At 42.5% G+C, this 13,968-nt stretch overlaps 1 protein-coding gene across 3 annotated transcripts in view; it reads right to left on the bottom strand.

Annotated features, from left to right (window-relative positions):
- TTLL5 (tubulin tyrosine ligase like 5) overlaps positions 1 to 13,968 on the bottom strand; it is a 130,541-nt gene that overhangs the window by 103,965 nt on the left and 12,608 nt on the right. For all 3 annotated transcript variants that reach the window (XM_062577517.1, XM_062577514.1, XM_062577515.1), the window contains exons 10-12: positions 4,678 to 4,779; positions 4,463 to 4,554; positions 2,323 to 2,430 (exon numbers count right to left, since the gene is read on the bottom strand). In XM_062577517.1, the coding sequence (XP_062433501.1) occupies positions 2,323 to 2,430; positions 4,463 to 4,554; positions 4,678 to 4,779 (302 nt within the window). The remainder of the gene's footprint in view (positions 1 to 2,322; positions 2,431 to 4,462; positions 4,555 to 4,677; positions 4,780 to 13,968) is intronic.

Consider the following 13,968-nt stretch of genomic DNA (forward strand, 5'->3'; position numbering starts at 1 on the left):
GTTTTTTCCACTGTTATTTGGCTAGCTTGTTGTTTGTGGGTTTTTAAAAAGCAAAGGGGATGAGACAGTTGTCCCAGGATTATTACTAGGTTTGTACTCAAGTAATTATATTCTCTTCCATAAATTCTCCCTATAGTCTTAATTAGGACATTACATTTCTCTTCCTTTAAACTGAAAAAACAGCATAGAGAACACTTGGGAAAGGAACGGAGCACCACAGCAGGAGATCTAAACCATTACAGAAAGAAAAGTGGGCAGCCTGATCTAAACAAATAAGAACTTGTGATTTAATTTTTAGGAAAAAAAAAAAGTGGTAGTTGTGCTGGAGTCCTGCCCCTCCTACCCCCGAAGCATTATAAAGACGAGTAGAAAACACATGAAGTTAGTCATGTTGTTCTAGGACTTTCCAACTGAGACCTTCCTCTGTATATGAATCTGAGCTATAGGTTTCAGAACTCCGAGATTCTTTTTAAATGATCCATCTTCTCTGGGCATACATGCAGTTTCATTGTTCACAGGCCAGTAGAGGGGGGAGAAAAAACCCCAACAACAACAAAAGCAGGCTCTTGGGAGGCTCTACATGCTGCCTTGAAATCTTCACTCTATTTTCTCCCTGCACTCATTCACAGGAACAGTTATGAATTTAGCCATTTTGAACATTTCATGCTAGAAAAAAAAATGTCTGTTTTACAATAGGGTTAAAAGTGACAAGGCTAAAGAAGGTCAGAAAAAGACACAGGGATGAAGAATAAGCCATACAGGATGACAAGGGCAGCTTAAATCCTTGGGACAAGGACCACCACTTAATTGTGGGGGAAGGTGGCAGAAAGTAGAGAGCTCTGGGAATGCTTCTGGCTCCCAAGGGAAACAATGTGGCTCCTACTTAAGCTCTCTTTCCTGGGAAGCTCTTAATTCATGTTTACACTGAAACAAATGGAACAAAACAGTTTATTTGTGGGGGAGCATCTGAGAGGGTGGTTAGTACAGCCCTGGGGAGGCAGCAGGAAGTGGGATAACCTCAAAGCCAGGCCCAGCAGAAAACACATGAGGAACATTAGTTTCCACATAAGCAGCTCAGAAGAAACTAGAGACAAGCGGAGAGGAAAAGGGAGAAGCAAAACAGAAGTAGTTAAGGTTTGGGTATTTTTTGTATTTTTGTTTTGGTTTGGTCTGTAAAAATCCAGTTGTTAATATTCTTGGAATAGCTGCTAAACTGCTACTTCACTAGAAGCAATCATCTAACTTACAAATCCCCATCAATGCCAAGGTTCTCCAGCTCTGAAAGAAGGCATCAGAGTCGCTCAGGAGAAGCTAAGGCCAGACAGATTGCTAGCTTGTCAGATAATCAAATAACATCTTAGCCATTGCTCCTCCTTGGATTCTTCACTGTGTCTCATGACCCTGAGAATCCAGTGACGACAGCATTCATGTCAGCATGGGGAAAGCTGCAGGACTGTAAATACTCATGTGCAATGCAAGGACCACACAAGCAGATTTACCTGTCACAGTTTAAATATAAGTTCCCTCTCAATACCTAAAAACATGATAGCCTAGGCTAAGCTTGGTCACTGGTTTAAACACTGACTATTTGAGGCTAATTTATAGATTCATTTCCCCTACTCCAAGACTCCTACCTCGTGCATGTATTTGTGTGTATAGAGGGCAGCTAACAGCAGGAGGAGGCCGCTTTAGGGAAGGTTGGGAAGCAGCCACTGAAAAGCAGGAGAAGGTACACTGTGGTACCAGCCGCTGCTTTCTGGAGCTCTTCCCAGCCGCTGTTGCCAGTGAGTTCTCAAAACCCTTTGCCAGCACATTGTTTTGCATCCAGCTTCCATCAGGAACAGGCTTTTACGCCGCCATGTGGTATTCTCACATAAGCACAAGCCCAGAAGTATTACCACCACTGCAATTCCAGGCACTTTGTTGCACCATCCTCCCTAGTCCTCAGACAAAGGATACAGTAATTCAGCACTACACTGAGCCATCTAACCCAACAGTAAATATTAAATGCTTTGAAGGGATGTTTAAAATGGCTACCCTTTGCAAGTGCACCGGTGGGACTGTTACTTTAACTTTCCAGCACTCCCCCAGATCCCGTTTCATCATCCCCTTTTCTAGCATCAGACTCTGATGAATGACACTGGTACATGGGCAAAGGTGATTCAACCTGAAACCCCCGAACCTCAGAGAGGCCTACAGTGAGAGAAAGCAAAATCACACCTCCTTCCAAAAGGAAATCAAAATTTAGCTGTAGCATTGGAAAGTTGGAAGTTGCAAACAGCACTTAAGAGCTAATCAACAAAGATGCCCGCAGTTCCTTACCAAAGCAGTTGCCACGATGTGAAAGAAAAGTTTTACAGGCTGTGGCAATGACCAGCTCAGCAGAAAGTACAGTCTTGATAATCAGGTCCTCCACGTTGGCCATTAATGCTGCAAGGGGGAGGGGGAGAGAAAAAGTAGACTGAGAAGCAGTACAGAATATCTAGAAAAGCGTGAGTATACGCATATGGAAACATAGCCTTGTGAACCAAAGCACGTAAGAGCCTATGGATAACAAGCCATGATGTTTAAATGGAAATCCATGCAAGCAGGCATGTACACGCGTAAGTATTTTAGTGCAAAAATGCTCACAAGTGAGTATAATAAAAGTGAGTACATGTATAGTGCAAGTAGGCAGGCACATGTGGCAAGCACACCAGCACAAGTCAGCTGGAGTCCGATCACACCATCGGGAAGGATTAAACAGGAGTGCACTAGGAGATAAACCCTCAAACTACAGGGTACAAGCCAAAGTCATTGAGGTACAAAATAAGTTTTTCTTGTGGACTTTTATGAATTAACTGTTCTGTAATGTTGCACCTTCCTCTAAAGCAACTGTTTCCCAGCTATGATTTACAGATCATTTCAGAGTGATATGACTGGTGACAGGACCCAGGCCTGCAGGCACTCTGCAGTTGCAGCAAGGAAGCTCTCTCCAGCTCCTATGTAAGCCTGTAAACAGAGCTCAGAACAAAGAAGCAGAGCTGAGACAGGCAGCAAAAGGTAAGAAAAGATACACATTAGATGGAGACCTGAATCCTACACTGGGCTTGAGATGAGTCATGCAGTACAAAGAACAATACACTATTAGTTTCTATTCTCAATGGCAAATAATAGAGAAGTGAGAGAAGAGAATGAACAGACACTAGAGTCCTAGTCTACAAAGTTAGTAGAGGTGGTAGCACCCTCCCTTACCCTTAAAGGAAAAGCAAGCAAACACATCAAAAACTCCAACAAACCCGTGCAGACCCTTAGGAATCCCTGTCCCAAAGAACATTTAGTACAAACCACTTAACCAGGGAGTTCAGTTTAACCCTACAGTTACTACTTTTCAAGTTCTGAAGATGACATGCAGGGATTTGAACAAATGCTAAGGAAAATGCAAGCAAAGTCAGATGTGAACTTCTGTGCCAAGAGAGAACTAAGTGGAAGCATGAGCATGCCAGAGTGCACATAAACATCCCAGAGCACAAAAAACTTGCCAGCTCAGACAGGGCCAGCACTCTCCAGCCAGCATTCTGCTTCCCTATGACCAGAACTAGATGCATCAGAGAAAGGTGCAAGAAGCCTTGTAACAGTTTACAGTGAAACCATCTCACATTGCTCAACAATTTACTTAGTCATAAGAGTGTATATTGTACACTTCAGATTAGAAGGGAAAACAGTACCAAAAAACCAGTTGTGTACAACTGACTGAAAATGTATGGTGCAAGTGATTAGATAGCCATGCATGCACACAATGGGGAAAAGATCTACTTCCATTTGAAAGCCAGATTCAAACCCCTTCCTCCATCATCTAAGTGTTCCCTGGCAACACTCACAAGATGGGCATAGCTGCTATCAGTTAGTGTTACTGAGTGCTCAGTATCACAGGTAATTTATCCCTTAAGAAAGGTTATAACTTTGATTCTGCTCTGCAGATGCATTTACTCCAAGCAGACCCAGCAAAGGTGTGGAAGAGGGAGCTATTTTATATGAACACAGACTGAAGTGAAAACACTCAGCAAAAACCTGAGCCATGGAAAGATGACACCACATCCAAGAGTCATTCAAACTGGCACAGTTCTCCAGAGGTTGGTCACTCATCAGACTGAGCAGGCCATGGGAGCAGAAGAGGGAGGGAAGCTTTTAGAAGGGATGGGATGACCTTAAGAAACGGGAAATGTAGGTAAAATATTAAGAAACACACCCTGAGAAAGTCTCAGAATATAATTTGCAAAAGGGAAAGGGTAGGACTCATCTCTGGGGATACAGTATAAGTTCACAGTCCTAGTGAATTAGCTATAAGGAACAACATTTCCCTCCACCCTGTTCTGACGCTAAATGGAACTCACTATGGTTCTTCCCTGACTTTTCTTAACATTCTCACTGGGAGGATGGCTAAGATCCAACAAGGGAACAAAAGAACAAGATCTCTACTGACCTGCTGTGTCTCTCCCCTCTTGTTTTAAGTACCTCAGCATTGCACTCATGCTCCACTTGTTTCCATAATCCTCTACTTCAGGATCATCACAGCTAAAATAAACAAAACAAGCAAGTTCACACCACAGTCTATCTTGAGGACTGCCACCAACCTTGTATCAGCTCAGGTAAGTTGACCAATCCCCAGAAATCAGGTTCCATTTTCCAGTTAAGTACCTGACATAATCTCCACTCTTCTTGTTGACACTGTAGTTGGTCAGATGCATAAACTGGTTTTTAATGTTCTTGGATGCCTGGTCATACCTCACTGTTGCAAACCTACAAACAGGGATAAAGATTTATAGTGCTTCCTAAAAGCATGACATGCTTACTAAATATGTCCTGCTATACAGACCACTCAATTACAGCACCTAGAAAAAGGATGTACTCAATGAGATTTCATCAAATGCAACCTCCCCCCAACAAAACTACAGTTTATTCTGCAGGGCCGCATGCAGGTGCATATAGTCTTGTCTCTTGCGCCTTAGAGCAGAGAGAGTTCCATTTGATCTCCTGGGAGTTTTCACAACCTAACACTGTACACTACACTTCAGGCTAAAATATTTTTCCTGGCTGCTGAGATCTGCCAGGTAGGCTGTTTAGCTTTAGTCAGCATCACACTTAGCTTTAGTCCCTCCAATTTCACACCAGGACCTACTGCGAATGCACAAGATCCAGTGATTCTGAGAAACGTGCACATACAGAAAGATCAAGCTATATATGTATACCAGAGTCAATATTCCCTGAAGGGTCATATGAGCACAGTTTAGTTCTTCTATACTCCAAGAATGCTTTAAGAAAGATTAAGGGTTGAAACAGGTTTCTATCACAACCAGTAGCATCACTACTACAAGAACTACAACTGGCAATGCTCTTTCTCAAGAGACTCAAGAAACCAGGCACAATCTGCAGGTCAAATCAATTTGTCCAACAAGGTAGCAGCTCCTTCAGGAATGCTGCCATTCTTGGAGACCACTCATTCCTTCCATATCACATCAAAGATGTCATATAACTTATGTACAAGGAAAGGACTAAGGGACTTTAGGAAAGACAGCTATCAGTAGCAAGTCACTGCTACAGCTTGTCCAGCCCAAAGCCCACTGTTTGTCTGAACCTTGTTATAGCCACCAGTATCATAGTTAAATCAGCCTCTCTACAGAAATATCACCGGGGACTTCTTGATTAAAGGTATTACATGTACTGCAACCAATCACTTCATCACCACTGCCTTAGCCACACATTGCCATCAGATTTGTGTAGCCACATAGAGAGCTGAATCAAAAATTTGATCCAGATGAAAAATAACACATGATTTTGGTCTGTAAGGCATTAAGAGTTTTTCGTTGTTGTTGAGGAGGGGAGAGAGGAGCAGAGGAAGGGGAATGGGGAAGAAGGAAGACGGTGAAAAAAGCAGATCAGCTCCCTGATCCACACAGCTACAAACGGAAAGGTATAATTTGATCAGCACTTTTTTTAGTGGCTGCGTAGACTTAAGCTATCAGCACCCTCCTTCCTTAGCTACCCATCTTCAGTCTACCTGCACAACACTGGCACCAGAGTATCTGTCACTGCACAGCAAGCCTTTTCTTGCTGGGTTGTTTGTCAAATGAGATCATTTCACTGCATGGGTGCAGAAATGCTTGTGGTGGCACAATACAAGGGACAGCATGAGCCCATGAATGATCACAGGAATAAGGCATGGAATTGCACTGAAGCAATTTAAATTGCAATCCTGTCAAAAGCATACCTCTTTAGTAAGTTCAATGAATGCCAAAAGAATTTAAGCAGACATTGCTTCTAGGGCAGGGAAAGAACCTCCCGCAGCCAACTGCTAATTCAGTTTCCCATACAGTTCCTCCATTACTGCTGTATGGATCAGTTCCCTTCTGGTCAACACATACCCACGCCAGAAAGGGAAACGGACATGAGGATGGAACAGCAGCCAGGAAAGTGCAGGACTTTCAAATTACACCTGGTGCAAAAGTTACACTATAAATGTGCTGGTGCATGATCAGTCTTAGTCAGTCCAAGGATGCACTGCAGCTGAAAGCTCACCACCTGCTTAGTTGCACACCCCAGGCAGTCTCCTTGACCTGCTCCATAAATTGCACAACTACAGGTAATTAAAATCAGTTCACAGATCTGACAGAAAACCCACTTGCGCAAATATAGAAAAATAAAATTAACTTTCAATCAGCTGCAGACACACTCTCTTCTGGGCATGACAAAGGAGAGTGTTAGGATGCACAGTCAGGACAGAAAAAGGGCAGTACCTCCATTTTAGGAATAGATCATAAGTAACCTTTAAAACAAAACAAAACAAAACAAAAACAAAAACCACACAAACAAAAAACTCTCCACACATTAAGCAGACAATAATACTATTTTCAGCCACATCTGTAAAACTGTTATCCAGAAAAGAATGCATCATCAAGGTAAGTGTCATGTAATAATTATCTTGCATGCAATCAATTCCTGTTTCAACGTATATTTTAAACCTCACCAAATTTTGGAGAAAAATCTGTAAAACAAAGATCAAAGACAGAATCCAGGGTATCCTGTTGGCAGAACTACCTGTATGCCCAGTACTGACAACCGCAACTGCTGCTGTAACACTGCGTGTTCCTCTACAAAAAGCTCTTCTCCATTCTAACCATCCTCCTACAATAACACCTTAAGATGCCAATGTCTCAAATAAAAAAAGGAAAAAAAAAAAAAAAAGAAGAAAAGGATGAGAAAGGATAAAGGAGAAGTCAGGCACAGGGGAGACCCTGGCAAAAGGGAAAAAGTACCAGGCCTGTGGGGCAGAGTCAGCTGTAGGAGGAGGACAGTAGATTCAGTGAGTCCTCAAAGCAGGCAATGGGAGAAGAAAAATGGAGGAGCGAGAAAGGGAAAGGAATTTAGAAACACGACACAGGGAGCATCTGGCTGTGCAATGAATTTGACATCCAGAAAAGAATGCAACCTTCTCCCTTCACTTTAATAATAGCTATCCCTCTTCACCCTTTCCCTGTTATTTTCCATAATCGAATAAAGCTTGCAGGAGAAGCTAAACTATACAACATCTAATGACAAGTTACGCAAAACACATCCTTTCTTTAGAAATATCTGCCAAAATCTCATTTCTCAGTGAAACTGAAGCCCCTGCTGCCCTGGGAGCCCTTTAGAGAGCTCTCTTGCTCTCTCCCCGCCCAGAGCAATACCAGCAAGTCCCTGAAGATGCACACAAGATATATTTCTTCTTACATACAGAGGTGGGAGCAGAAAACAAACAGAAAACTCTTCACGATGCAACTTCCAAACCACAAAGGGTTTCTGCCAAAGGAGAAGCTAACTCTTGAATGGCAAGGTTAAAGGAATGGGGGGGGGGGGGGTGTGCAGGGAATAATAATAATCTTCCTCTGCCTCCACCCAGATTTTACACCAAATTTTTGTGATTGTTAACTACATGCAAAGTTAAAGCAGTTGGTAACAGAAAAGAGTCTGGATCCCCTTTCCACATATTTCCACAACTTAAAAATATTTGAATTTATTTTCAATTTAACTGTAAGTTTCCTGGATTTAACACTTCCGTTTTGAAAATAATGACAACAGCCCTGTATTGCGTTCTTAATTATGGCTTTTTGATCTTCACTTTAACAGTCGCTAATAAGCGGTATACTCAAAGCATTTGTTGATAGGATCCCAGTAACCAGATCCTCAAAGATACTCAGCCAAAAGAAAGTAGGAGTTTCAGAAAAGCATGGTTCCCTCAATACTTAGCAGAGCGTGATGATGTCCACCACACTTATCAACCTCTTATTTTTCTTAAATATGCACATACCAGCAACACGAAGATATCAACACCTGGCAGACCTAGTCAATACTTCTAATCAACAGCATTTCACCTTTCAAATACTTGCTTGCTTTTCCAGAGACCTTCCTCAGTCACTGGCTTTCAAAAAAAAAAAAAAATTTTTAAGCAACAGAATCACATTCCAGACAAATATATTCTCTAGGAGTTGGTTTGACCACCTTATTATCCTTATGCAGAGCACAAATCAGCAAATCCCATAGAGGAAATCCAAGTTATTTCTAGAGCCCCTATCAATAACCTCTACATGTTAGAATGATGACAGAACATAAATATAATGTTAGCAACAGCCTACACCCCTTGTTTTGTGTTTAGCAGTGGCTTAGGACAGTATTACTATCGCTGAGGTATCAGTTACAGTTAACTTTAGTGCTCAATACTTCTATAGCTTTTCATACTACACATCACTATCTTTCTTGCAATGTAGTAATGTAGTTTTGTAACTCTTGCAATGCAGTAACAATTCATCTACCACATTTGTTCCATCGAGGAAGCAGAACAAGTCACCAGCTATGGAACATCTTGTTTGAACAGAATCTTAGAATTTATTTTTAGAGACAGTGAGGTCCAAGGAAGAGTCTTTACAGTAAGAATGGAAAGTAGTAAACTTTCAATAATTGTTAAGATCATCTGGGTGTTAAATTGAGATTAGAATAAATTCTTGAGAACTCTTTCAGTCTAATAAAGGAGGATCATGTTTATGGCCACTCCATTAAGAAGTGTAAGACATCTTTTACTCATCCCAGGACAGACCATTTACCACCTAAAAGATAAGGACTAAGATCCTAAAAGCAATTTAATAACTATAGGGGAAGGTAGCACAGAAAGTAAAGGACAACCTGGTGTTCTCCCAGTAACACAAGCTACCATGAACACATGCCGCAGCATTCTGTACTAGCTAGTTTCCTAAGCACTAAAGGCTTCATGCCCAGGTATCTCATATTGCTATAATACAGCCAAGGAGTGACGAAGGCGCAAATAACTGAGGCCAGGTCATCACCCGCCAGGATAGGACAGTTTCCTAGCCAAAGCATTACTCGTGGACGCTGCTATGTGGGACCTTGCGATCAGCCAGGAATCCAATAGTATTCCTAAATTATAGGCTGGACTGTCCAAATGGAGAAGTGTATCTTCTGCCAAAGGAGACTATTCTATGGAGTAAGACTTCAAAATGCATCTTCTGCTCGCTAATACCACCTCCTTCTTGCTCTGCTTCAACCAATTCTGATTTTCCACTGTGAATCGATCCCATCCAAGTTCTAGGCTATTCTACAGGCTTTGAGATGGCAAGACCCAACATGCTTGACTCCAAACAGTATTGCTGGTGCTTAAGTCCAAGTGGTCCGAACAGCTCAACCACTGGATTCATAGTAGGTTTGAAAGATTTCTTTTTTCCTGAAGGACTACTCAATAATAAGACCTGGTAACAGGTGAAATTTTCCAGGATTAGTCAGATAGGAAGGATTTCTGCCACTTCAGCACATTCCTTTAAGCCCCTATCATCCAAAACAACAGTTCTTATTGTCAGCAACATCAAATACTATAGAGAAGCCAAGAAAGGAATGGGTATCTGTCCTGTATCAACCAACAGAAGGATATCAACTATGTTTTGGCTCACATTCAGATTCGCTCATTCCACAACACAGGTTCTAATCACAGTTTTCAATGCTGGCTTTTTCCAGTGTTGACAGAACTCTGTTCCACCACCTGACATTGGGCTTTAGGAGGGATAGGCAGGGAAGCAGGAGGAATTGTTCCCCATCATAGCATTAACCTGGGTCACTTCTGTGATACATATTACACAGAGATAGTATAGCTCACAATGGCAATCCTGTACCTTAATGTTACGTACTGTTTGTATTCACTCTGCATACTGAGCAAGCAATACAAATAGATATTCACTCTCATCATCTTATTGCTTCCCAGCCTTCACTGCACCTCTGCCATTCTTGTGGATCTTAAATACTCTCTTCTGAGCAATTCTGTCCTTCTAAAACTGTGCTAAGGAAAGGCATAAGTTAACAAAACTAAGGAAACCTGCTAGCAAAATGTGCAGGCCATTAGTGTCCAAAAATCTCCAGATAAAAATATCATAGGGAAATTTCTACCCCAAAACTACAGTTATGGAATAGGAAAGGTTAAACTGAGGTTGACTGTGCACTCTTCAGTTTCCATTCAAACTGCTGCCAGCAATTCAGCTTTTCAGGCAGAAATAGCAGTTCAATCAGATTGCAAACAGCCCTGACTCACTGCAGTTTACCTCTCCTCAGCAGAGCTGCAAGAAGAATAAGTGACCTTCATTTCTGAATTCAAAACCTAGAATAGAAAAACTACACTCTTGCATTCAACAGTTCTGACACATCTGCCTACACCTCAGCTGAAAGTCACAGTCACGTGCCAGCTTGAGCTGAAGGCAAAAATTAGTTTCCTTTCCCAGCAACTGCACACTGCTATGAAGCTCACCTTCAACAAGAGCAGATTTGCCTTCCCTCTGGCTGCACTCTCTGTTGGATCAGTGAGGGAGAAAGAGCAATCAAAGGCAAGCAGTAGGATAGCAGTGCTGGCAGCAGGTGGCCTGGCCAGCAGGAAGAGAAATCAAGGGAGAATTCCTTACTAATTCCTTCAGTCTCCAGAAGGACCCTCAGTCTCCTGGGTCTCCAGACACTCCAGGTAAATCACCCAGAGGCATCCCAGCTCTCCACCTGCCTGTCATGCTACAGACTTCCCTATTAAAAATCCTCTTTCGTATTTAGATACTGACAGGTTACTGCTCTCCCTCTCCAACCTGCAAGACTTCATTGCAAGTCTATAAACAAATTTAATTTTCACCTTCAGCGGCCCACCTACTCTGCCAGTAACATGCAGCACTTCCGCTTCGTGACCTAGCAATCTACAGCACATCACAGAACACACACTTTCCTCCAGAAATCCCCAAATCTACCACACCATGATGAACTGTGACTCACCCTTGACCCACACCCCCACACTGCCTTCACCCAAACAACCTAGCCTTGTACTATCACACATCCAGTCAGCACACTACCCGAGAGGCTCTGTACTGCTCTTTGCCTTATCCCCAGCACTGCTTCAGGAAATAAATTGACCACAAGGTGAAGTTTGTCATATGCAAGTTATTTTGCAAATACGTAAACTAGATCATTAAATATTTACATAAGATGTTACATGGTTTTGCACAGAACTTGGCAGCTCTGGAATGCTTATTTGTGACATCAAGCCAGAGCCTGGGAACGGAGGAGGAGAAAAGACCCTGGAGTGGGAAGAAGGAAAGAATAGTTAATCCCTTTTCTCTCAAACAAGTGCTACAGAAAAAGCACACATGACAGTCTTTTCCATGACTGCACACAGGGCTCCTGCCTAAATGTCCTGGAAATAACCACTGCAGTGTTTCTATAAGCACGCTCCGCACATTTTCTTCTTGGAATCTTTCTCAGCCCCTCTTCCCCTCTCCCTCCCTATGCATTAGGCTCTGGCCTCCCTGTTTGTCTACTGGCTGCCACTTTGTTTGGTGAACTGAGACCACATAGAAAGTTGTTTGCACCACTGAATTTTCTTTATGGTTCCCATGAACCGCTGCTAAAAATCAGGACCAAAAGAAACAAGATGCCTTGAGGGAACTGCTCATTGGACTAGGACCTTTACAGAAGAATGGACATTCAGGGTCTGGGGCCAACTGGGGACCCTGTTCCCTTACAGTACAAGACAAAAGAGAAAGCAAAACAATCTAGAGACCATCACAACCCCGTCCCCATCTCTGGCATCAGTACTCTTCATGACATTCACCTAATATGTTAGTTTGCAACCAAGTATGAATAGAAGCCAAAGTTTGTAAGGGAGTTACAAAACATTTAAGAAAGTTTTGGTGATATCTTAGTTATGGCAGAGTCTCTCTAACCAAAGCTAGACAGATTTATTCTAACAATTCAGTATTAAGTAACAAGATCCAGAAGCAAATTTACCAGGCATCTGCAGGGAAAGAAAATAAGACTCATTACAAAAAGATATAAAGACAAGTGAATTTGTGAGTTTCCAAGTTAGGCCCTGTCATTAATAGGCTTTTGAACCTCTTCCTTCTGTGGCTGGATTGTCATAGCGCTGTCACCAAGAGCTGTCCAGCTGCTCTGATTCTTCAGTACATAGATCCTGCTGCTAAGTCAAACAGTAGGGCTGCAGAAAGACCCATGAAGTCTACCTCTACTTTCTGGACCTAGCAGAGGCCACCCTCTGCTACCCAAGGAAGACTCCAGGAAGACTGCAAAAAAGTAACTTGAGAAGCATGAAAAAAGAAGAGGGGTCTAAAGAGGAGACAAAAAAGGAATTTGGTAACTAGTATTCAGCTACCTTTCCTTTAGAATTTCCTAAAGGACACCATCAAAGAGAGGGGTAGCTAACCGCACTTAATAGCGTATCGCCATTGTCCAGTAGTGTTCTAACCACATCACTGCAAGATGTTTCGGTCAAGGAGCCATTTTCCTATTTAAACTGCTCTTTCGACCAAAAGAGCTGTTTTGCTGAAGCTCAACAAGAACAGATTGTTTAAAGTGAAGCCCAAGTCTAAGGAGCTTAATGTAGGCCCATTTGTTATCCCCTAGACATGCTTCTAGATGCCTGTTCATGGGAATTGGAAAGATATAACTAAGGGCATCACTTTGTCATCACTTAGGACTATATTAGTCCTAAGTCCTACTGTAACTCATAGGCAGTAATGGCCTGAGGCTCATCCCCTCGATTTTACACAGTAAGAAAATTCAAAGTTTAAAAATTATAGGGAGAAAAAGAAAGCGAGAGAGAGAGAGAGAAAGATAGCCTAAAATGAGGCAACAAATGTCTGAATCGGGAGTAAATTTCTATCATAAATAAATAAATAGATAAACTTTCTCCAGAATGACTCAAACTCTGGTTATGTTAATAAAAGCAAGAAAGCAGTGGAAACTTCTGGCCTGATACACTACCTGCTGGTCCAAAGCCCAGTAGGGCTGTCTAGTGAAAAGCACTGCTCCACTGCTCCCTAGCTCCTGTGCAAGGTGATGTCTGGTCAAGTGGTCGTAGGTTGATCCCAGGCATCCACGCAGAAATGAATTACATTCCCTGAGAAGCAAAGGCCTGCCAGGCAGGGGTTACTGCGAGGGGGGACTGTGCTGCTGCAGCAGGCTTTGGCCTCAGCACAGCCTGTGAGGTAATGTGAATTCCTTGGCTCACAGCAAGCACCTGAATTCTTTGGAAACCACAAGAATCCAGCACAGAAAAGGTAAATATCCAGCAAAGTCAGTGCTAATTAGGAAGCAGGGCTACTGAAAGCAGGGGTGCCGCAGATCAGATGCTGAGCAAAGTGAGCTGGGGCATTTGAAGCCCAAGTGCCTGCTCCAGCATTACTGGAACTCTTGTGTCACTCCGGAAAGCCTCCCCTTCTCAGCCGCTGCTCCTCGGGCCCTTCACAGGAACGTTTGGTTTTCACTTGGTTCCTCTCCTTCCCCCTCCCCTTTTTTATTATTATTATTTTTTTAATTAATGTATTTCTCAATTTTGGTGTAAATCTGACTAAGAAGTTCCTGTTTGGCTAGGACCCTTCCAGCCATTTGGGTTCAGAAATAAGGCTA

The sequence above is a fragment of the Rhea pennata genome, chromosome 5 (genome assembly GCF_028389875.1).
Source record: "Rhea pennata isolate bPtePen1 chromosome 5, bPtePen1.pri, whole genome shotgun sequence".
Taxonomy (NCBI): Eukaryota; Metazoa; Chordata; class Aves; order Rheiformes; family Rheidae; genus Rhea; species Rhea pennata.